Raw genomic sequence first — 24422 nt, forward strand, 5'->3', positions numbered from 1 at the left:
TAAATTTTAAATTATGATTCAAATTTTAATCGAAAATTTTGGTGGTTACGATTATTTTTCGAGAGTTAAAAATTAAAAGTTTAGATTGCATTTCATGTGTATATGATTTTTCTTTTTGATGATAAATTTATCGTACGTACCAAAATTTTTACAAAATTTGCAAGACAAATTTTGCTCCGCTCACAATCTGAATCATGAATTTCTTATTCTGAGCCAAATTGAAAACCGTTTGCTAAATTTAGAAAAGGAAAAAATTGTAGAAAAATTAATCATAATTAGACTGTAAGTCTGGTCTCGAATTGCGTTGATAAATTTAATGTGAAAGATTTTATGGGAAGATACGTTTTTCCCGAAAAATAATCGTCTTATGACTTTTTTCCCGAAAATCGTTCCGATCACGACGATAGAAGAGGGGAATTTGGAAAAAAATAAATTTGTTCAAAGACAACTATACCAAAGAACAGAGTATACCTTAAAGATGCAAATACTAACTTGCAAATAGATATTAAATTTTTATATAAGATTATATAATTTGATAGTTGATATGTATTAAGAATCACTAAGATACTATAAGGAGAATGATGTATGCATTGTGTATTTAGCATTGTTCATGCAATAATTCAAGTAAATATGTAATTTGATATCGAAGGCACGCTGTAAAACTAAATCAAATAATAGTTACTATCACCTACGAATATTGTAGAATATAGGTATGCAAATAACTGATAAAAATGCATAATATAATACAAAATCAAATATTTATAATATTATAGTATGTAAAAAGAAAATTAGATATATATATATTAATAATAGAATATATTACATGAGAAATGCAAAAATGTAATGTTATTTTAAGTAATTCTATCAAGCAACATTTTTATAATTTGATTAAATCAAATTAGTCATGCATGTATGATAATCATAATATATAGAATTAATACTATAAGTCTTAAGCTGTATCTTAGAAACTTGAAGCCGTTTTAGTTCAAAAATGTAAATTCTCATAAACTTCTTATGTATAAGGATATGAGATAGAGATAGATCATTATATTAGTGTAAATGCAAGTAAAACTGCAAGAATAAAAGCCAAAGTTGCATAAATCAAAATATAATTTGAATTAATTCATACAAAACAAGAGCAAATATAGAATACCAAAATTCCTAATGCAATTAAATATTGTGGATAATAATAATAAAGGAAACAAGTCTGGATTAGAATAAAATTTTACAATTCAGAACAAAAAGTTGGGAAAAAAATTAGTAAATAGTGAGATGAATTAATGTATTTATCAAAATGAAAGAAAACAATCCAAAATAATTTAAGGTTATCCAGAAATTTTCTGCCCCCTCTCAATTTTTTCTATGCGTCCTCTCAAATTATTCACAAAATTTGAGATTACACGGGTGATAAAATCGAAATATAAGATCATATTCTTTTTTTGGAAACTAGATTGTACTTACTATTAAAAAATGAAAATTACGATTTGAAATGTGAGATAAATCTCAATATTGCAAATTTAAAATTAATATTTTATAGGATAATTTGAATTTGTAAAACAGTCATTGAAACCACTTATTCATAATATCTGGATCATAACCACAATTAAATCACAACCACAATTACTAAATTACCGCAAAAGAATTGATATTCAAGTGTTATAAATAGCGCCATTAAGACTAATAAAATCATCATTAAACCCTTCTAAGAATCGTAAATATGAGAAATTTTATTAAATTTTACTTAGTGTTATTTCAAATTTTTCATCAGTTCACAAACTTCTTCATCAGTATAATATATTTATTATATGAAATGAGCTCATAAATAATAAATATGTTTCTTTAAAAAGTGACAGAAATAAATATTAACAAATGGAATAGTGCAAAGTTTGTTCAAGATAAAAATTTCCTACAAATTTTAAAAGATTCTCAATTTATACAAGAGTTTCAAGATACTCTTGAAGAAAAAATAGATTTTACTATTTTTGAGTGCATAAAGGAAAGTTTGAATGTGTCTAGGAATATAACTGACAGTTTGAGTGACATTTTGAATGAGGGTTTGGTTGTCAGTATAACTCAAGGTTTGAGAGAGAATATGACTCACAGTTTGACTGACAATATGACTTAGAGTTTGAGTGACAGTATGAACAACAGTTTGGGTGATAGTATGAACTACAGTATGACTGAGAATATGACTGACGGTTTGACAGACACTTTGACTTACGGTTTTAGTTAGAATAAGACTGACAGTTTGACTGACAATATGACTTCGGTTTGACAGACAATATGACTGACGGTTTGAGTGACAATATGACTTCGGTTTGACAGACACTATGAATTAGCTTTTTAGTTAGAATATGACTGAGAGTTTGGGTGACAATATGACTCATAGTTTAAGAGAGTGTATGACTGATGTTTTATGAGTGATAGAAAGACTGACAGTTTGGGTGACAATATGACTTCGGTTTGACAGACACTATGACTGTTGATTTGAGTGAGTGTATGACTGACAATTTGAGTGACAATATGACTTCGGTTTGACAGACACTATGAATTAGCTTTTTAGTTAGAATAAGACTGACAGTTTGAGTGACAATATGACTGACGGTTTGACACACACTATGACTTACGGTTTTAGTTAGAATAAGACTGATAGTTTGACTGACAATATGACTTATAGATCCAAGGTGAAGTCATTTTTCTATCCCTGGGATAGACGATACACCCAAAATGTCACCTTTTTGGGATTCTGTTTTTTTTTTAAGGTTCTCGCTGGCGACCCCCCACACGTTCGTCGAAAAAAAATTGGTGATTGGGGGGGTCGCCAGCAAAAATCATTTTTTTTTTCGACGAACGGGGGGTCGCCAGCGAGAACCTTAAAAAATAAACCTCTGAAATTTTAAAAAAAGAAAAAAGTGTGAAAATCCCCTTGATTCGAACCAATGGACTTTACGATTATACTATGACTCTTACCATTGAACTATGACTCTAAGGGTTCGAAAATTTATTTGGTGATAATATAAACTTTAATGAAAAATTAATCAGATCAATTTAGAAATATTTATTTCATAATATTGAATGAATGTATAAATCTAAATAGTATATTATCAAAAAAAAAAATAAAAAAAATAAAAATAAAAATAAAAAATTAATAATAATAGTACCATCACCACAATTAGCAAATTCAAAAGATATATGAATTGCTATCGATCTCTTTCAAACAAACACATAGAAATTTTGATTAAGTATTTCAAATTTTTATATGAGATAAATATTGAACAGATAAAATATAAAACAATTTTTAATAATAAATATAGATATTTATTTTGTAGCCATTAAAATTTCTCGGCTATCTAATAAAATTTTGTGAGAACGTAATCTTTTCAAATTTAGTATCAATCTTTGGTCTTTTATTGTTCTCTCACATGTTGCTTCTGAAGGTGAAGCGGAGATAACACGAAGGGCGATATCTGCAAAGATTGATACATTGCCATCTCTATGAGAGATTTCTTCCCAACCGTATTCTTGACGTTCTTGAATCATATCATCAGAGAAGATATCATTATCACTATTAATATACGTGTTAAATAGTGTAATAATATCTGTTATTGTTTGACCCGGAATACGAAATTGTTCCAAAATACTTTTGAGATACTGCCTAGCTGCAACAAAATGGTTAACCGGCTGATTTGAACTAGATGTTACATCTGCGAGATCAAGCATAGGAGGGTCAATTGTAGCAGTTACCTGACGAATTGATCCCTCCTCAACCATATCAAGAGAAACTTCAGTCGAACCTTCTTCAAAGATAGAGTCCATATAGATAGATTGAATGTCTTCTACTGGATTAACGAAAGTTACGTTTGTAATATCAAATGAATTAATTGCCGGAGATTCGTTGATCTGCGCTCCGTGGACGAATTTTTGGTTGAAATAATACCTACCTTTCGGTGTAAAAGCGAAGGCTAAGCACCAAAGACCTCCAAAGTCCGATCCAAGGGTATAGTTCAACAACGATCTTGAAAGGATTCCAGCAAAAGGATTGTTGTTGCTGCTGGAAAGGTATTGGAGTGCTTCAATACCCTTGCAAAGCCATACGTAGCAATCAGATATCTTGGTTTTATCTGATTCGAACGTGGAAATAAGCTTCTTGAGAATTGCCAAGCAGTCTCTTAAGAACTTGATGTTTTCAATATCAATACGCGTATATCTTGAAATTTTGTCTTGATACTTGATAATAAACATACAAATATTATAATCATAGATCCACCTGGTGGATACATGCTTTGGACAGAGAGCTCCGATGTCTTCAACATGGATTCTACAAAGAGCTGATATTTCGTGGATATGTTTCACAATTGCTCCTAATGCTACGTCTTTTGTTGTCATATATTGATAACAATTATGAATCCTGTGGCATAAACACGGGATAAACAAGATTTTGAATAACCTTGGGTCATTTGAGTTGTAGAACGATTGATTCCATCCTTTCTGAAAACATTTCAATTGCGCTTTATTGCCATCGCAAACTACACTGCTGATCTTAACATCTCTAATGAAGATTCTGTTAAATCCTTGAGTAAGCGAGTGGATATAATCTTCAGATGTTCCACCATTCATTTGGATTGACTCAACAGGATAGGGCCGCTTGCTTTGCAGAGGATTTGTGAGGGAGAAGTCCAGATTGTGAAACTGCTGAGTCTTCCCCTCATCAATGGCAACACAGGTACAGGCAAGCTTAGCAAACTCATCAACTTTTGCAACATGGATTGAATTTGCAATTTGTATCATTGTTTGCCTTAGTTTGTCAGTTGAAATAGGCTGGTATATTTGAGAAGCTAGTTTATCAACATTGATGTTAACATTGTGTAACTGTGGGAACTTCAATATCATCGAGTCTGCAGTATACATTATAATGGTTTTAACTAGCTTTGTAAACTCTGGGCTTGAGAAGGTATTCAGAGCCAAGTTAAATCTTCCAGTAAATGTAGCAAGCTGTTCATAGATATCCCCTAACGATATAGGTGTAAGCCCTGTTGCTGGGACGTTTTGATAGTATTGATCGATTGTTTGTTGTGATGCTACTTCTCCTGGTGTGCATATGTGCCGTTTGTTTTGGATCCATTTTTTGAAATGATCCTCACGCATTTCTTCCATTGCACAGTGGCATATAGTTCCGTCAGGACGCTTTACTAGTTCATTGCATTTAACATAATATTTTCCGTACTTGTCGCCTGGTTTTTTATATCTAAGATACTGATGCTTAGTACCGACCTCAATGTCTTTATAGTACGTCGGTACTGCATCAATCATTGTTGAAATAATGAAGTGATTACTTAAGCATTTTTATTCTCAATTTGTTTTGAATAAATTCAATTTTTTAATGCATAATTTTTAAAAATTCTCTAATATACCTTAGATATAGATACATTTATTATCAATTCAAAAATTTCAATATAGTTTTGGGATGGGTAGCCCATCCCATATATTCAAATTTTCAATGATTTTGGGTTGGGATTCCCAGACCAGAATAATTTCTAATTATAATTCGTAAAAATATATGTATATCTCATTATTACATCATTTAATATATTTTTAGTTAAATAGTCACTATTTTCACAATTTTTATTATTAATTACTGAACTAAACATGTTTCAAATAGAAAGAGTATAAAAGATAAGTGTTTTTCTAAATGTGTTTCGATAAGAATTATAATAATTGATGGTTTTTACAGCCAAATTTATTTTATTATTTAAATTTCAATGAAAAAAGATAAGAATTTTTTAATAAAAAATTTTTATTAAGAATTTTTTTTGTAAAATTGACACTGGGATGACGATAGGGCTGGGATCTTATCCACCCCGTTCATTTGGGAAAATTGCAGATCTATATCCTGGAGTACTTACCAAAATCAATTTCCATTAAAAATGATGATTATTTATTAACATCAATTTCATTTAATGGTGTAGGGATGCGACGGTTTTACGCCATGACCGTTTAAAAATAGAATAATACGCCATTTTTGGGGCCGAATGGCGGCTACTTCGTACCCGCCATTCGGCCGAAAGACAAAACAATATAAAATTATCGCCGCCCCCTTTTTTTCCTCTTTTTTTTTCTTTCTCAAAAAAAAAAAAAAAAAAAAAAAAAAAAAAAGGGAAGTGGGGCTTCCAGGGGCTGCGCCCCTTCTAGCCCTGAAGATGTTTAAAAAAAGTTGGAATTGAGGTAAAATTAGATGTTTAGTTTCATGGAACTTGACTGTCCATTGCATCTGCCATTTGTTGGTCGTCTTCTGATGGTGTTCTTGAATTTTATTCTTCTTCGGGTACAAATTCGTCATCATCAGGTGAGTCTTGTGGTTCATCTTCTTGAGTAGAGTCTTCTTCTTCAACATCAAAGTCATCTGGTGTATCGAACTGAATGTATGAAAGCCAAATGTTGTATGTGTTTTCCAATTGGCTTTCAAACTTGAGATACATTCCATGCATGAGTGTTATTTCAGTTTCAACGTAGAGTTGCTGACGTGGCTTGAAGACATGCATGAGAATTGGTCCTCCAAATTCGTCCTTGAAAAACTTGCAGTAGCAAACATAAACTGAGATAGAGTCTCCTTCTTCAATGTCTTCTGCTTGGTTAACGAAATGAATAGCAATTTTGCGTACTTGAATTGTGTTGTTGTCTGAGTAAAATAATGGTTTGAACTTGGGGTTGAGTGAGCTAAGACATTGCCATTTGCTGTTTCTTGTCCGTACTCACGTTCTTCTTCGTCATCCTGATATCCGTAACTCTTTAATTTGAATTCGACCCAAAACTGTTCGACTTGTTTTGCAGCTTTGGGTGGAAGACTTTCAATAAGCTGACATATAGTTCTGTCAACCATTATCTTTGTTATTGTTGGAAAATAGTTGACAATTGTGTCACCTAATTCGAATGGGTCAGGTGTTTCTTTTTGTAGTTTGGTAAAGTCTGCAAGAACTTTGTTGAGTTGTTCACAATATTCTTTGTTAAAAGTTGCAGGAACTCTTTCTTCTGGCTTTGAATTGAAGTATTCTTCAGACAATCTGAGTAGTATTTTGCGTAGTTCAGCGTTGCTGTGGTTCTTTGTAATACGGAGCTCGTTTGGTATTGTTTTTGGTAGTGAAAGTGGCTTTGGATTGAGCGAATTGTCTGTTCTGCTTGGAGAATGTGTAGATGCTGCAGTTTGATGTTGAGGCTCTAAACCTGTGGGTGCTGAAAGTTTGCAAGCAATTTCTTCAGGTGAATTTGGAGCGAACACGCTAGCGAATGCCATTAGACAAAAATAAACTGTTTTTTTCGGACTACTCATAGAAAAGTTTAAAATAAACCGTTTTCGTCAACGGTAACCCCCTCTATTTTTTTATTTTATTGAAAAGTCTCCGTTGGCAAACCGTTCCATCTCAAATATTGAATGAACTATAAACGTTTTTTGTTTTCTATACATACTTTTTTGTCCAACGGTAAAACTTTTTACACAACGGTTTTTGAGAGTCGTCGCTGTTGACTTTTTTGTAGAGCACTCAAAATAGTATAACTTTGTCCAGACAAATAAGGGTCTATCGTCGCTACAGGAAAAGTTACAGGCGTTCCAAGGAAGTATACTTTGAGAAGCCTTTCCCCCCTTATAGAATGAGAGATAGGACGGTTATTTTACAAAACTGACAACACTTTGACCGAGTAGTTTTTTGAGCTGAACAAATAGTGTCATATAAACATCTGTCAAAAACCGCTTTTTAACTTCACTTAAAATGCCACGTAAGCTACGTAAGAATATACGTAAGAGGAAGAGAGCATTGAAACATCCAATAGTAAAACTGACACCACAACAACAGTTTGCAACAACAAATGCTGAATGACCCCACTATGTTGCAACAAATGTCAAGCAATCCTATGCTTTTAAACCGAGTTTTTGGTGCACAGAGTGGAGGTTTAAGAGCGGCACTTTTAGCGAAAATGGCAGGCTATGGTGGAGCTGCAGACGGAACAGCCTATAACCCTCAAAGTCAAATGAATTTGAGTTCACTCAAAAATCAAATATCAGATGTCAAAAAGTCAAACATAGACATACAGAAGCAAATAAGTGAAAACGAAAAGAAACTAGAATATGACAGACACGCAAAGAAACTCAATGAGTTAAACGTAGAGAAAAAGAAGAAAGAAGAACAACTGAAAGAACTAAGTACAGAGGAATATGCGAAAAAAGTGTCAGAAAAAGCAGCAGAAGTAGCAAAAATGGAACAAGATGTCATAAATTTGAAAAACCATACTACTCGATATAAAGTACTGAAAGATGAAGAGATAAAACAAAAAGCCCTGAAGACATATATGGATAGCGATGAGTATAAAAAAGAAGTTGAAGCAAATGTAAAGGCAGAAAAACTTTTACAGTTGCAAAACCAAACCGTACAGTATGAAAACTTAGCACAAGAAAGTAAAAATAACGACGCGGCTATGCAAAAGGCAATGAAAAGCGCAGAATATATAAAAGCCAACAATGACTGGTTAGATGCCCAAGCCAACGCTAAAGCAGCCCAACTCATAGGGTCAATAAGGACAAAAATACAAGCGGATGAAGACAGTTCAAATGAAGCTTTAACAAATGCTGACTTTAAGAACGCCTTCGAAGCTCTTCATAGTAAGGTGAAACAAGTGAACGACTTCTCATCTGGAAAGAAACTGAAGTCTGAAGGTTTCGACAAAGAGTTAAAAGAAGTAGCACAAAATATGACGAAAATAACAGATGCAGCAACGAGACAGGCAGTTCAAAGTGCCTATGACGCCGTTAGAGCAACTGTTGTGGAAAGTCAAGAAAAAGAGTTACAACAGACCAAAACAGACCTAGTAAATGCTTTCTTAAAAACGAAAAGTCAGGTAGGACATTATGCTGCAGATGGAACATATGTGCCAGCTGGTGGAACTTTATACCACCAAACCCTCCAAGAGAAGCACCTGCACCAGGACTACCTAAAACATTTACATCGTCACATGGACACAGACACAGGCATGCACCAAAACCAACACAACAACAACAACAACCAGCACAACAACCAACACAACAACCAGCACAGCAACCAACAGTTCAAAACCCTGCACAACAACAACAACAACAACAACCAACACAACAACCAACAGTTCAAAATCCAGCACAACCAACAGTTCAAAACCCTGCACAACAACAACCACAAACAGAGCAAGGACATAAAAGAAGTAGAGAACAAGGAAACCAAGAATTCTTAAAAATGCTTAAAGAAGAGTGTGGTTTCCCAGATACTGTTGACTTTAGTGACAGATATAAAGAAGCTATTAGAAAGTTCAAGGATGGAAATACTGACCCGAACCTATTTAGCTTTATGGCTCAGCACCAAAACGGATATAATCTCAAACCTGGAAAATACAAGCTCGCTAAGGGATATGATTTAATAGCATATCATCCAAATGACATGGATGAATTTACTCCGAGATATTTGATGTCAGAGCTAAATGACAATTCAACTTTCGTCATGAAACGCGTAAAAAATAGAGACGGAACGAAAGAACAAAAGCTTATGAATGCGGATGACGTAGATAGGGAAATTGTTGAAAACGGTCTCGGAATATATGAAATGCCAGCAGATGAGGTACAAGAAACTCCACAGGAAGAAGTTCAGATACAACCAGACATGGAAGAAATAGTTCAGCAACAACAGCTAGAAGAGCCTGAAGGAAACGAACAAGTCCTTCCTTTGGAAACTAACTTCACAGAACTAGATGAAGATTTGGAACAGCCGAAAAATCTTGACCCTCAACAAGTGTATGCGGAGAATATGGAATATTTCCAAGAGTCTAAAAAAAATTCGGCTGACATAGTAGAAGAATATCGAAAAATGTTTGCCGACATACAAAAGACTCCAACACCAGATGAAAATATTCAGCATAGAATGGAAGTACTGAAAGAAAATGTACACAAATACAACAACCCTTTTTACTTACGAGCATTTAACGTTCAATCTTCGGATGAACTCGGTGAAAATAAAAGGTTAAATTTCAAGAAAACATATAGAAATGAAACATTGTTTAAAGTTCATTCAGAACCTAACCAAGATGGAAACAAACCTACTTTTGTTTCTGCAGACGATGGAACTACAATGAGATGGGGTCATAAAGCTAATCCAGATAGGTGGTTCATAAACTTACAACCACAATTCCAAGAAGTTGTAGACGCAATGGAAGTCAATGGTGAACGAGATATAGCTGGTATTTTAAGCGCGGCTTTAATGCCATTGAAAGATATGAAACATGCAGATATTTTGGACCAGTATGAAATGAACATGGCTGATGGAAATATAACACCTGACGTTCTAGAACATTTATCTCAAAGAACTACACAGAACCATAGAGATGGTATATTTGGTGAAGAGTTTAGAAAGAAAGTTAGGGAGAGAGAAGGAAGAGAACCTATTGTACATGACCTTGCAAACGAAAGTTTGCAAAATGTCATAAAAACTTACTTTGCAGACAATGAACCGAGAAGGGATGAATATTTAAGAAAACTCAAATGGACAGTACCAAATGAAATGTTAGTATTGAAAAACATGTTCCTTGACAAAATAAAACCAACTACAGAAATAAACGACGCAAGACTGAAAGATTGGGTAAAAGCTTTCCCATTCACAAAAGATATAGTTGGTAACATGGAAAGAAAACCAGAATGGCTACAAAAACATATATTTGGAAACGAGCTTATTCCATATGGACAGGCACTGTTTGAAGAGCTTGAACCGGAAACTCAGGAAAGAGTCATGCAAACAATACGCGAAGACTCAAATACAGACTATGACAAACTCTTTCTAGGATATAGGTTACCTGAGATGGGCGACCAGAGCCAAAAGGCAAAAAGGACATGGGAAATTTGCAACATACTAGATGAACATAATGCAAAGATGCAACAACTTCAAGCAGAGGGCAATGAAGGAAAAAGAAGAGTTAAAAACTCAGTCAGGAAGAAAGTAAAGCTTGGTCCACGTGGGTTCTATTATGACATATAAATCCAACTATTCTATATTTTTACTCATATGAAATGTACGCCGCTCAGAATATAACGCCAACAGTTTTGGATGCTATGAATGGAAATGTTTCCGAATGGTATAACGAATGCGACAATGCCATTAGAAGGTCAGAAATAGTTCCTGGAACTTACGAATATACAACTGCTGTTTCTTATGGAAACGTAGGTGAGTTTGGAGAAGGTTCTTCAACAACAGTAGATATTGCTTGCGACAGGTTTCATATAATTTCTATTGACAACTCTTCTTATACGTGGAACAAGACATTGAAATAAAACCTTCTGCCAAGTTGTCTGACAAGAAAGGTTGCAATGGAATTTTCTATGTCGGATACCAATATGCTCCAGAAGTTTTCATGGGATATAAGATATATTCTAACTCTGACTTAGTTCAAACAGTAACATGGGCAAACTATGAATGGTTCGCTTTGAGAAACTCAGTACAACCACAAGCTAGAGAACAAACAGACCAGTATGCAACTATTGAGAAAATAAGAAGACTTGACCCTAACGTTCCAGGAGTTTATGTTAACCTTTCTGGACAATGGCAGCAGTAACCAAAGTAAAATGAAACTTAGAGTTCCTTTGTCATCTTTCCTCATCTTCAGGTTTTTAAGATACTTGCCAAACTGGGCAGGAAAAATTTCTATCGAACTTACTCCAAGCAAAAATAACTTAGTCATTGCACCAACACAAGACCCATTCACTCTTACAGACGTAGTGGGAACAAATAAAACGTCATTCGCCGACTTTTGCAAAGACAAAGTTGACTTAGACTTTGGTTTCTCAAACCTCAACACTGAAGTAAACTATTATTTCAATGCTGCTGGAACTGCTTGGGACCCAGTTAAGTTCACATGCGAAAAATTTGAATGCAAGAGAATAGAAAGCAGACTTGCAGTCTATATGTTGGACCCAGATATTTCAAATGCTTTAGCTGCCAAATATATTGCAGTTCCACTTATGTTCCCTATACACCAAATATCTGTCAAAGACTTTGCAGGTGAAGTTGGAAACCAAAGTGCTGACCCAGGTGCAAGAACAGATATTGCTTTAACAACTGCAATGAAACATGCAGATACTATGTTTGTACTGTTCAGACGAACTATAAATGACTATTCTTGTTCTACAACCCTGGTATTAAATACATATAAACATAGATGGCAAATATTATCCAAGAGAAGAATATTCTACAGTTGAGGATATGAGGTCATACAACTTGACATTAGATGCTATGAACTTTAACAACAACTTCACAACAACCATTAACCCTGAAATGCAAAGTTCTATTATGCCATATGTGAAAGTATGGACTCATACAGGAGGTCAAAAAACTCAATATACAAATGGAGACCGTTCAAACTTTTGGCTTGGCATTCCATTTGCTGACTCAGAAGACTTTATGGGTGGTATTTCAACTGTTGGTACAGTTCAAATACAATATACTGGTGACAGAGACGGTCCAGATGAATTGAAAGCAAAGAAGTTTACAAAACCAATAGCACTTTTCACGGAAGATGCTCTTTTGAAGATTCGTTCGATGAAACCTGCTGGGGCTCCTCAGATTGGCATAACGACAGCTTCCATCGAGCAGATTTTGGCAGCAGGTCAGTAAGTTGTTCTTGAACTGACTTCTCTCCGTCAAATATTGACAGTACGCCAGTTTTGACATAAATTGTATTATAAACTTACCTTTAGAAATATCGTCAGTTTTGTTGTTATATTTTTGTCTGCTTCAAGAACTTTCACCATTTCAGTTATACCAACTTTCTTTGCTTTATGAAAATATTTTGGTTCAGCAAAGACTGCTATTCTATAACATTTTCCATTGTTTGTATAAAGAACTATTCTGTCAATGTATTGTATTGTTTGTGTGTGTAAACTTTGTTTGCTTCAATTCGAAGAGATACTCAAATACGTCCATCTTTTTATTCTAAGTAAAATGTCATTTCCGAAAAATAGAAGCGTAAGTGTTTCAAAAGGTTTAATGGCGGTGGCAGATGTGAAGTTAAATTCACCAACTCAAACAAACAGTCAAAGTGTTGTTGTCAATGTCAAAGAAAGAGATGTTGAAGTGGGGAAACCATACGAAGACGAAGATGGTATAACAATAGTTCCTGTAAAAGAACAACCATATCCTGAAGTTAGCAGAGACTTAAGTTCTGTTGCAGATATTCGAAACGACTACCAACAACTTAAAGACAAACTTAAAACTCAGGAGAAGATTTGTCAAGCTTTAGGTATAATGTTAAACTTGGTCGAACACAACCCTGTAAAAGTGAACTCATATGTCATTGCACCTCATGAAGTTTTGAAAGAACTATTGAAACTTTTGACAGAGGCAGACGATATAAACATCAAAGAAATAGAACCCGACATTAGTTGCTGTGGTGTTTCATATAATGTCATTGACAAGATATACGTTATGAAAGGAGGTGAAACGTTGAACTTAAAATATAGTTTCCCAGACGTCATAAAAATATTTGACGACCACAACATTTCATTAAAATTTATTTGCTAAGTAAATGGCAGAAGACATAGTGGTTTATACTATTACGACTAAAAACCCTGAGTCATATAATTCTATAACAACAAACTTACAAAGTCCTCAAGGACGATATTGTAAACTAACCTTAAACACAATGACGACTAAAGCCTGTTTTGCTCTTTTGACACCAGAAGACTTTATTGTTGTGAATGGTAAAAAATACTCCTTTGAAGATACTTACTCAGATATACCACCAACAGGTTTTGTTGACTTATTTAATACTTTAAGGACGGATGTAACATGTGCTGCAACTAGAGCAGGTTTCATTATGTTTGGATGTCCGACTGAGTTTACTATAAACGATATGAGCTATAATACAAAACTTATATCTGGTTTTTACTACCAACAGTTTCCTATAACAGGAAAAGGTGTCATACAAGGAATGTCTGTTCCATTGACTTTAAGCACACCTATTTTATATATTGTTTCAAACTTAGGTTCAAAGTGCTATTCGAATGTCGACAGAAACTACTATGACCAAAAGATACTTATGCGTATAAACAATACTTTCTCTGCTGGTTTGCCTATTGTTCATTCGAATGCAGAATTTTCAACCTTAGTGAACTCAAACACTTTGGCAAGTATAACGTTGACATTAGTTGACGCAAACTTTGTTCCTGTAAAACTTTTATGTCCTATGTATTTGTCAATGACGGCAGAAAGTTTCGAATTGGAAGATGCAACTGGTGAAAGTATTGTATTACAAGAACAACTTCAACAACAAATAGCTCAAGAACAACAAATGCAACAACAAAGTCAAGAATAAAAAAAATATTTTTTTTTATTTTTATAAAAATGTACAGAATAGATGTTTCAGATTTTTATGACTTCCAAGCATTCAGAAATATGTGTCCATTTAGAGACTATAACAAAGCAGTCGAGAATTTGAAACGTTTAGTCATTTATGTCGACTCTGCCCCAGAATGTTATGTCATGAAAGAATGGGATGTTGTCTTTAACAAACCAAGAGCAACAATAGTTTCAGAACAAGAATGTAGACAGAAACTTAAGAAAATAAAAGTCGTACAAGTTGGATGAAGATGTTAGATGCTTGGGATATCTTATTGTCAAAGTTAGAAGATTTTTCAGTTCGAGGTATAAAGTTCTATACACCTTCTCCAAACTTCTATTCTATCTTCACTGGATATAAATACGAACAAGTAGAATGGAAAGAAAATATTATAGAAGCTTGGTTAGACCATGTCAAAGAAATTATATGCAATGGAAACGAAAGAGTCTATGAGTATATCTTATGTTGGTTTGCAAACATCTTACAACATCCAAGTGCTAAAAATGAAACTGCTCTCATTATAATTGGAAAACAAGGAACTGGTAAGAACACTTCTTTACAGATATCTTTGCAAACTGTTAGAGGGCTATTCGAACCGAATATGACAAACTTAGAAAACATCTGCGGTAAATTTAACTCTCAATAGAGAATATGAAACTTATAGTATGTAACGAACTTCAAAGTATAGATACAACAAAAGTTTTGAACTCAGATGCTTTGAAGAGTCTTATAACAGACAAAGTTGGAGTTGTTGAAAGAAAATATAAAGACCAAAGAGTTTGTGAAAATGTTGCAAACTTCATTATGGTTTCAAACAATCTGTTCCGATGAAGTTAGAAAGTTCTGACAGAAGATATGTAGTTGTCAGAACGTCAGATTCTCATATGCAAGATACAGAATATTTTGACGACTTAGCAGAAACTTTGACATCTGACTTTTACAACCACTTGTTCTCATATTTATGACATTAGATATTTCTAAGTTCAATCCAAGACAAATTCCACATACCGAAGAGAGACAAACATTGTTAGAAGCAAACAAGAGTGTATATGAACTGTTTAGATGAAACTGACTTTGTGTTTAGATGAAAGGTCATTGTACGATGAATATAAACAATATTGTCAAGAATATGGTTATATGGCAGCTCTAAACGAACATTCTTGGCAAATGTCAAAAGTCTTTTAGATGTTCAGAATGGCGTATATACAAAGAAAAATTTTTCTGAGTAAATTTTAAAAAAAATATTTTTTTATCCGATAGAAAAGATGACGAAATTCATCTCAGTAAATAAGTACATGACAGACTTAAAGAAGAACTCCATTCGCATATTTGAATGTTTACTTCTACCATTTTGAAAAGTCTACATTTGACAAAGTTTGGAACATCGAACCAGTTAAGTTTGCTATTGTGACTAAAAATGGTGCGAAATTTGAAGACTTAGACATAGAAGGTTTGTTAGCAGTCAAAGAAAATTTTGACAGAAGGTTCTCAAACTTAAAGAAGGCAAAGCATACAAACTTGTTATACCTTATGAACCAAAGAAAGCAGACGACTATGAATATTATGAGTCTAAGATAGTTGAAGTTCAAGGTAAATTGGGTAAAAAGATTTTAGAGTCTAAGCCAGTGTTTGCTCCTAAAGAGGAAGAGAACATTGACATTGACCCAGAAATGTTCTAAAAATAAAATTTTATTTTTACATGTCAAATTTCTTTTTCTCTGGAACTGGTTCAGGTTCTTTCTTCTCTTCTTCTACTTTCTTTTCTTTTCTTTCTCTCTTCTTCTTCTTTCTGGTGGAGTTATGTCAAATTTCTCAGAACCATATTTATGTAAAAGTTCTTTGTCCTTTAATAGCTCTTCTATTCTGTTTTCTATTTCATCTTCAAGAACAGCGCATGTGTCTTCTTTGCATTCTAAGAACTTTTGTTGGACTTCATCTTTCCAATCGGCGTCATCTCTGTCAACAAGTCTGTCATTGACAAATTTTAAGACTGCTCTTTGTAATGTTTTGGTTCTTGTCATATTCCCAGAAACAGAACTTTAGAACAAATTCACCTTTCTTGTTTACACTATGTAAGATTTTATGGTCGACAGATGTTTTGCTGTCGAAAAGCTTGTCTCGAATATAGATAGCGAAATCGCTAGACATTTTCTAAAAGATAAAAATTTTAATTTTTCTAAAAATATGTTAGAAAAAAAGTTTGCTGACATTGACAAGAAATTTGAGAATGTTTTAAACAAGAACAAGAGGAAGTTAGAAAATGCTCAGATAAAACCTATACATGACAAGTTCTTATTTGCTCAGAATGGTATAACAGGTCTAATTGCACCACCTGGGTCGGGTAAGACTTTCACTTATCTTAAAATGGCTGCACAACAACAAGAACTAGATGAGAAGAACCCATTCTATGAGTTAGTTGTCATTTGTAGTACTTCTGGTCAATTTGACCAAACCGTCAATTCGTTCAAAGATATTATAAAGAAGTCTAAGTTAGTATGTATAAAAGACTCTGAGTTGTTAGATTGGATAAAGAAGTACCAAAGAAGAGTTTTGAAGTACAATGCTATAAATGAGTATATAAATTCGAAGTTTAAAGACCCAAATGAGGAAATGCAGAGAATATTAGAGAAGAAACACTTCAGAAACAAACAGAAAGAGATAGAATACATTTCGAAGAAATTGCAATCTTACGATTGGAAGACTTACCCTCATAGATGTCTTCTTATCTTAGATGATTTCGCCTCTCATCCTTTGTTAAAGAACAGAGAACAAGATATGTGTCGAATTCTTAAGAAGCTCAGACACTTTAACATCTCAGTTGTCATTTGTGTACAGACAGCAAAGAGTTTAAGTAAGGATGTAAAGAGAATACTTACTGACATACTTTTCCCTGGATTGTCCGAAGACGATTTCATGGAACTTATGAAAGAGTCCATGGCAGGTAAGTTTGACAGACATGAACTATGGGAGAAGTATAAAGTCATACAAGACCCTCATACTTCTTTCAGAATTCATATCTACGCAAACAAAGTTCAAATTGTAAAAAGTCAAGCTTGAAAAATAAAGAGTTCATTTACCCTACTTGTTTGAAGTTGTCAAAATACTCTGTTATTTTTCACTGTTTTCATAGAGTTTTGGCGACTGGGGTTTCTTCCCTACTCGCTGTTCTTCATGATTTTCATACGGAATCTCTATCCTCGGTTTTTCGAGGGTAGCAATCTTATGAGGAAATTCATGAAATTTGGTCATTTTTCAGCAAAAATAATGTTTATGTTAGAATGTTAGATCTAACATGTTTTCTAACACGTTTTCTAACATGGTCTAAAACACACAAAACTCATGAAATTTCATACGGAATTCAGTAAAAATAATGTTTATGTTAGCATGTTAGATCTAACATGTTTTCTAACACGTTTTCTAACATAACTATTTACAAGCGTTTTACATGGTATATGTTGCGATGGTTCATGACTCTAAACAATTTCGTAGCTTCTATTTCTTCTGTCAGTATGTCAAAAGTTTTAACGATACCGAAAGTTTCTTTATACTTCTTCTTGACATCTGAAAGAAGGAAATCGTCTGCTGTTGGATAGTTTTTGTTCAGAAATGCTAACATGTCCATTTTATCTTCTGCTGGCTTTTCTGCTTCTTTCTTTAAGTCTGCATAGTCGTTTCTCATACGTTCTATCTCTTTGACGGAGTAGTTATATTTCCTCATTGCTGCTTTACATTTAGAACATTGCGGGTTCATTTTTGCGTTATATTCTGAAACCTTACCTGCTAAAACAACTAAGGCGTCAATGGTTTTCTTTAACTCAAACATAGCGGGTCTTATTTGTTCGTTCCATACTTTGCCTCTTCTATCTTTATCTCTTATCTGCCATACACATTCAGCAACTAACGAAACAAAGTTGTCGTAGGTCTTAAATTCTTCGGATTTGTAAAGGTCAGAGATGTTCTTATATACCATGTCGCAATCTTTGTCCATAACCTTATGGTTGCAATGAAAACCAAGGAATTCATAATTTACCTTTCGTATGAACTTCTTTATTTCTACTGAGTCAGTTGCTTTGACTTCTATTTCGTCAAATTCGGGAATGGTTAGTTTTTGCTGCTGAATTTCAGGCAATTTGGGTAAATGGTCGATGAGGTCCTGCATTTCATAAAGATACTGTTCATTTGTTTCATCTTTCGCACTACAGTCTAAATTATTTGTTAAAAGTTCTTGCTTTATCTTCTGGATTTCTGTTTCGAAAGTATATGAAGAAGGAATGAAGCTTTTCATCTCTACTAACATTGAAGTTGGGTTCATGACTAACGAGTTTGGTGCTGTTGTTGCTAACATGTTCTTACAATAAAAATAAAAAAATATTTTTTTAAAAAAACCAACTTTATTTTTTATTTTTGGTGTAAATTTCATGAAAATTCAAGAGTTTTAGACCATGTTAGAAAACATGTTAGAAAACATGTTAGATCTAACATTCTAACATAAACATTATTTTTGCTGAAAAAGTGTCATTTTTTTCATGTCAGAAGACTCGAAGGTGCAACACTTCCAAAATACCGACGAACTCAGAAGAGCAGCATGGCAGTATCTTCTTGACAACTTCTTTGAGTTCTCCAGGTACACCTTGGAAAATGCTGAAGAACTCCGACACAGAGAATTTGGAGAAATTGCACTCCAATACTACCTTGACAAACAAAGGGTAACAAAGGGTAAAATAAGACTAAAAACTTAACATTTAAAAAGTGACATTTTTATGAGCTCCGAGTCACCGAGAAAACTTGGTCAGATGTTAGCAGCTTACTTCCCCGAGGAGGATGGAAGCGTTACATACATCAGGTTCAAAAACAACGAACCTGGAATTGCGTACAAAATTCGCAATTACATGACCATGGAAGAGTACGAAAGGTTCCTACAAGAGAAACCAGCTCTAAACAACTCAGAAAAGAAAGAGTAAAAAGTTTAATTCGTAATTATTTATTTTTTTACTTGTAAGGGCAAGCTGCAAGAATGAAGTCAACTATCTCGGTCTTTGTCTTGACCAGTTGGACTGCTCTTGCGAGTACGTCTGTTTTACGGTCTCCAGCTGGTGTCTGACCTTCGTAATTGCGCAATGTTCTTGAGAGCTCCAACTGTAAATGGTTGTAGGATGAAGAGTCTCTCAGACTGCTTGAGGTAGTCTTCACGGTCACGAACCGAATCTGTGGTACGAGTCGAATCGGTCGATTTGAGGGAAGAGACTGAAAGCCTGTCGTCTTCCATAGGGGCTGTGGCATAATCTTTGCGTAAGCGGTTCAGACCTTCTTCGAACTCTTGGTCTCTCTTGGATTGAGATTGGAATTGTGGGGCAGGGTTTTGCATAAACATCCAAGGGTTGGGGAAGTAAGCATAGGCTGAGGAGGAGGGTAGTTCGGGAAGCCTTGTGGTAGGTAGTAACCTTGAGGTGGAAATTGGTAGTAATTTGGTGGAGGGACTTGCCTGGAAACTGAGGTTGCTGAGGAGACTGTTGTGGTTCTGCAGCTTTCGGTTCCTCTGGTTTGGGAATGGGCTCGGTTGGTGGTACGTCGGACATCTGTTTGTGGCTTAACCGTCGGAAGGAAAAACCTTTCCTGTCGGAAGGAAAAACTTTCCTGTCGGAAGGAAAAAACCTTTCCTGTCGGAAGGAAAAACCTTTTCCTGTTCGGAAGGAAAACTTTTTCTGAAGTTCGACCAAAAGTTCTCAATTTTCGAAAATTTGAATGGTTTACGGACGGACACTGGAAGAGTCCTTCCTGTTGTCGGGAAAATATTTTCCTGTCGGATGGAAGGACTCGGAATACCAGAAGGATTTGACGAGGCAATTTAACCTTATAGAGATAAATGAAGTTGTTAAGCAGTACTTGCGCAGGGTAATGAAGCCCAAGGTCAAGTTCACCACTATTTCTGGAAGGTCTACATTCAGCTCGAGACTTCGACTGGAATTCCAATTCAAATACCAGACGGGACAGCCTACGATGGCATAAAGGACGCCAAAAGAGAAGCTCTTGTTAAGTTCCTAAACAAACGTCCTTGGATAAAAATACCAAACAAGGAGAACCCCCTACCCCATATGAAATTGGCAATTCAGTCTCTCCTTCACTTCTCGGGTCAGCCGTTCTACATAACCTGTGAAGGCGACATCCAACCAGTTCAGTCAACCTTAACGTTTTGAGTAAAAACATTTTTTTTCATTTTTTGAATGAAGCAAGTTAAATTCGTCCCACACCAATCTCAATGGACCGATGAAGAGTTTCAAGCCATGGTTGAAGGCGTTGAGAACGACATAGACGGCGAACTTGAAGGAGCTCAAACCACAATTGCAACCAAAATTGCACAAGTCAAGGAACAGATAGCTCCACTTAAAGCTACCAAAGCTACTTCTTGACCTCATGGATACTTACCGTTTAGAAGTAAAGAGTGGAATAAGACAATTAAAATTAAAACTTCTAAATACGAAGCTATACTCCAAAATTAGCAGAAATGAGAAGACTTTACCAGAGCTACTTACATGTAAGGGACTTACCTTCAAGCAGTCCGACCAAAGATGAATTTTTCTGACATTGTCCCAATTTTTGTCCGAAAAGTCAGCTCAGATGTTTTGAACTGCTCCCAACATATCCAAATATGAAAATTTGCCTGAACTCTTCCACAATCTCAAAAAACGTTTTTTGGTTCTCATTTCGAAACTTTTATCGGAAGAGACAACAAACGTTCAGAAGAAGAACAAGATATTATTTTAAACTTGTTGTATGACTTAACCGTCATAACAAGCTTTTTGAAGTAAAACCGCCATTCTCAAACCACTTCATTTTTTTCGATGTCCGAACAAGCACCGAAGCCGAACACAATGGCAGATGTCCTTTCAATGTTGCCAGACAAGCGCCAGTTCAAATTCAAATTTTGAATTTTGAAAGCTCATCTGACAAACACCGTTAAGACTCTCCAAAGTAGTCTTATGGAAGAGATGAAGGGACTTAAAGGTGAGTTCCTCATGAACCAAGCTTCCAATGAGAAAGTCCTGAATGATTTGACGGAAACCTTGCGCATTTACGCGAGAGAGAACCGAGACCTTGCCAGACTCATCTACCGTTTCTTCGAAGAGATAGATGCCATCTGGAAGGTACTCGGAAAGGACAGAACATGCAACACCGTAATTCGTGAGCACCAAATTGAAGAAGGAATTGTCGAGGAAGAAGAGGAAGAAGAGGAAGAAGAAGAAGAGAAACACGAAGAAAAGGAAGTTTGGTCAACCCTTGTTGCCGATGACGGTTACGAAATTTCCCAACCCTACCCATACCAAATCCGCAACAAGGAGACAGGCAAGGTTCTTACCCCAGTCCTCAACAACTTGGGACACTTGAACCTTTAACCTTCGGAATCGCGGTTCAATCTCCATGGGCAAGCTTGTCGCAATTCAATGGGTTCCAAATCCAGGCAAGAAGACGAAGGTCAGACACATTGACGGTGACAAGCTCAACAACCGTAAGGAGAACCTCGAGTGGTTCTAAGAGTAAAAAAATTTTTATTTTAGGGGAAACCCCAAGTAAATTAGGTGTTTAGTTGCGTAAGCGGCTTAAATTAATGAAATTTGGACAAGTAGTTCCTGACCCCTGAATTGGACTCTTTCGTCATCCCAGTTGCGTAGGAGGTCGTCCCAGAGGAGTTGGTAGAATTGCCAATCCAAGGACGATTTGTCCTCCCAGGCATTGAGGATGTACTGCTCGTAGAGTTTCATGACCTCTGCCTTGCACCAGACACCTCTCCCTTGGAACGTAAGGCTTCTTCGAAGTGCTCGAATGCGATTGGCTGCGTGACCATCTGAAATGACACTTTTTGTCCGTTTGGTCAATGTTTGTGTCTCGTGCCATAGTCGACGAAAATACAAACAAACAGGTTATATATGAGTTTGAGACCAAGAATGGTGTAACTCGACCTGTCCGATTCAAATTCGAATAAAAATTTTTTATTTCATGCAATGTTTAACTATTTCACCATCTTCTTTAACACCCCAGTACTTCCTTTTCGATATTACATGAACTTCGGTGAAAATTTTGTCCAATTTGAATTGACCCATCTTTTCACCGACCATGCCCATTTCAATGAGTTTGTTATAGCCTTCTTCGTTCGTCATGAGTGCATCGATGTTCTCATAGTAAACCTTCACTTTGGATTTGACTTCCGAGAAGAATTTGTTGTAGTTGTCAAGGACTGCCTTTGCGAACTGAGGGTAAGACCAATGTTCGACAATAGGTTTTAATGTGGTTACTAAGCCACTTTGACCTTGAGTGAATTCGTACTTCAAAACAAAAGGAGAAAACCTTTCAACAAAGTTGTCGACCTTCTCATAATGTTTACTCTTCATCTCTTGAGGTTTCTTAATGGAATATCCCCATGTCGAATTCATAAGCAATTTGAGTGTCATTGCAAGTTTGGGGTTTGAAGCTTTCCTAATATCATACAGTTGTTGTATGACTTTTCCAACTGTATAGTTCCTTCCTGGGAACTCACCGTCTTCGTTTGGAATTCCAGTTGGAATATATTGGACAAACCTCATGTACGCAGCGTTAAGGTCGACATAGTATATCTTTTCATATGAGTCAAACTTGTCGCAACCAATCGGTCCAGTTTGTGGAAATTCAAGCGAGTCTCTTATCTTCTGAGAAACTTCTCCTGTTATCTCATAAACATCGTCGAAGCAACCTGTTTCATATAAAACCTTCTGACCTAACTCAGATGCTCTCCAATACAATTTGACGTCAATTGGATGTCTCAATGGAAGTTTGTTTATAGCATCTTGAAGTTCTTGCAACCTCATTGGAAGTTCTTCTGGTTCAGGTTGGTATCCGAACAATCCAACTCCTTGTGGAACTGTGTACTTCTTTTGTACTAGAACTTTGTCTGGAACAACTTTTGGTCTTGCTAACAATGAAAAGTTTGTTTCGTCTTTTGGTACAAAAGTTTCTGTCAGCTTGTCATCTGGAATTGGTTCCAACAAACCTTTCTCGAAAAGAATGTTTACAGCTCTGACAATGTTGCACTTGCCTTTTCCGAACAATGGGTTTGTAAGACTTTCGTTCAACATGAAGTGGTTGTGGACAATTACAATCTTCAACCATGGTAAATTGAACTCAACAACATAGTCGTCATGTGAAGAACCTTTCTCAGTCGGAATGTTAACTCGGATATTGACATTTGCCAACGGTGCAATTTTTGCCAATTGACCTCTGAGAATGTACCTTGTCTTCACACATGACTCAAGATACTTCATCTTCTCATCTGTAACAAGACCAGAGTTCCTGAGACATGTAAGAATGCAAGGTTCATTGACAATTGTTTCAATTGAATTGTAAATTCCATACCTTGTCAAGTCAATGTCAGACTTATTTATGAACGGGAAGTATCCAGCATGTTGTCTGACTGCTTGAGGGTTATGTTGGTACCATTCAAACTTTACACTTGCAATTCCTTCAATTGCATTCAGGATGTCTGAGTCGGAATCAACCATTTGTTCTCTCTTTGTAGTCTTGAAAGCGTCAAGAAGCATTGCAGCTGTTGTGACATTGCCATGTGCATAGTAAATATGACCATCTAAATCTGTTATGGTCAATCTGAGATTGTATCCTTTCTTATTTCCGTCTTGTATGGCAGCAAGTACACCCATGAAGCCTTCTTTGTTCTTTCCTTCGTCAAAGTTTACTGTAAAGGTTCGACCAGATGTAATTTGACTTCTAACTTCACGATACTTCTCATATGCATATCTTGTTCTTTCCATGGGAGCATGTGCGTCTTCACCTTTTCCTTTTTTCCTTCTCAAAGGATGCAATTGTTCGTCATGTTTCCAGTAGAATCTGGCAAAGCCGTCGTGTCCTTCAACTTGAGGTTCACTAACATCGAAAGGCATGTCCATAAGACGTTCTTCTTCTAACCTCTCTAATCTGTTTGGATAATTGGCACGTGCTGTTTCCAAATCCATTTCGTAGCGAAGACCAGACAATTTGTCATAGAC

At 35.4% G+C, this 24422-nt stretch overlaps 8 protein-coding genes and 8 pseudogenes across 16 annotated transcripts, besides 1 other annotated feature; 8 read left to right on the plus strand and 8 right to left on the minus strand.

Annotated features, from left to right (window-relative positions):
* Nucleotides 1-4004: 4004 nt before the first annotated feature.
* TVAGG3_0987920 (ribonuclease H-like family) lies at nucleotides 4005-5310 on the minus strand (the record flags this gene model as incomplete). Its single annotated transcript, XM_051254072.1, has 1 exon — nucleotides 4005-5310. A coding segment is annotated over one exon (1306 nt), but the record flags the coding sequence as incomplete, so codon positions are not given.
* A 998-nt stretch (nucleotides 5311-6308) lies between these two features.
* Nucleotides 6309-6816, minus strand: TVAGG3_0987930 (annotated as a pseudogene). Its single transcript has one exon. A coding segment is annotated over exon 1 (508 nt).
* Nucleotides 6817-7284: 468 nt separating this feature from the next.
* Nucleotides 7285-24422: part of a mobile genetic element that runs on past the window's edge.
* TVAGG3_0987950 lies at nucleotides 7764-8916 on the plus strand (annotated as a pseudogene). Its single transcript has one exon. A coding segment is annotated over exon 1 (1153 nt).
* On the plus strand, nucleotides 9879-10756 carry TVAGG3_0987960 (protein of unknown function, DUF4106 family; the record flags this gene model as incomplete). Its single annotated transcript, XM_051254073.1, has 1 exon — nucleotides 9879-10756. A coding segment is annotated over one exon (878 nt), but the record flags the coding sequence as incomplete, so codon positions are not given.
* TVAGG3_0987970 (uncharacterized protein) lies at nucleotides 13699-14370 on the plus strand (the record flags this gene model as incomplete). The annotated part of the gene is made up of 1 exon (XM_051254074.1): nucleotides 13699-14370. The coding sequence occupies one exon, from the start codon at nucleotides 13699-13701 to the stop codon at nucleotides 14368-14370; it is 672 nt and encodes a 223-aa protein (XP_051079648.1).
* Nucleotides 14400-15623, plus strand: TVAGG3_0987980 (annotated as a pseudogene). Its single transcript has one exon. A coding segment is annotated over exon 1 (1224 nt).
* TVAGG3_0987990 lies at nucleotides 16090-16542 on the minus strand (annotated as a pseudogene). Its single transcript has one exon. A coding segment is annotated over exon 1 (453 nt).
* TVAGG3_0988000 (protein of unknown function, DUF4106 family) lies at nucleotides 16759-17451 on the plus strand (the record flags this gene model as incomplete). The annotated part of the gene is made up of 1 exon (XM_051254075.1): nucleotides 16759-17451. One exon carries the CDS (start codon nucleotides 16759-16761, stop codon nucleotides 17449-17451), a length of 693 nt encoding a protein of 230 aa, XP_051079649.1.
* Nucleotides 17825-18739, minus strand: TVAGG3_0988010 (organellar and viral DNA polymerase type B; the record flags this gene model as incomplete). The annotated part of the gene is made up of 1 exon (XM_051254076.1): nucleotides 17825-18739. One exon carries the CDS (start codon nucleotides 18737-18739, stop codon nucleotides 17825-17827), a length of 915 nt encoding a protein of 304 aa, XP_051079650.1.
* Nucleotides 19155-19355, plus strand: TVAGG3_0988020 (uncharacterized protein; the record flags this gene model as incomplete). The annotated part of the gene is made up of 1 exon (XM_051254077.1): nucleotides 19155-19355. The coding sequence occupies one exon, from the start codon at nucleotides 19155-19157 to the stop codon at nucleotides 19353-19355; it is 201 nt and encodes a 66-aa protein (XP_051079651.1).
* On the minus strand, nucleotides 19384-19833 carry TVAGG3_0988030 (annotated as a pseudogene). The gene has a single exon. A coding segment is annotated over exon 1 (450 nt).
* TVAGG3_0988040 lies at nucleotides 20199-20588 on the plus strand (annotated as a pseudogene). Its single transcript has one exon. A coding segment is annotated over exon 1 (390 nt).
* TVAGG3_0988050 lies at nucleotides 20616-21785 on the plus strand (annotated as a pseudogene). Its single transcript has one exon. A coding segment is annotated over exon 1 (1170 nt).
* TVAGG3_0988060 lies at nucleotides 21973-22234 on the minus strand (annotated as a pseudogene). The gene has a single exon. A coding segment is annotated over exon 1 (262 nt).
* On the minus strand, nucleotides 22380-23231 carry TVAGG3_0988070 (DNA/RNA polymerases family; the record flags this gene model as incomplete). Its single annotated transcript, XM_051254078.1, has 1 exon — nucleotides 22380-23231. One exon carries the CDS (start codon nucleotides 23229-23231, stop codon nucleotides 22380-22382), a length of 852 nt encoding a protein of 283 aa, XP_051079652.1.
* Nucleotides 23436-24389, minus strand: TVAGG3_0988080 (uncharacterized protein; the record flags this gene model as incomplete). Its single annotated transcript, XM_051254079.1, has 1 exon — nucleotides 23436-24389. A coding segment is annotated over one exon (954 nt), but the record flags the coding sequence as incomplete, so codon positions are not given.

Source organism: Trichomonas vaginalis, chromosome I (assembly GCF_026262505.1).
Source record: "Trichomonas vaginalis G3 chromosome I, whole genome shotgun sequence".
NCBI lineage: Eukaryota > Parabasalia > Trichomonadida > Trichomonadidae > Trichomonas > Trichomonas vaginalis.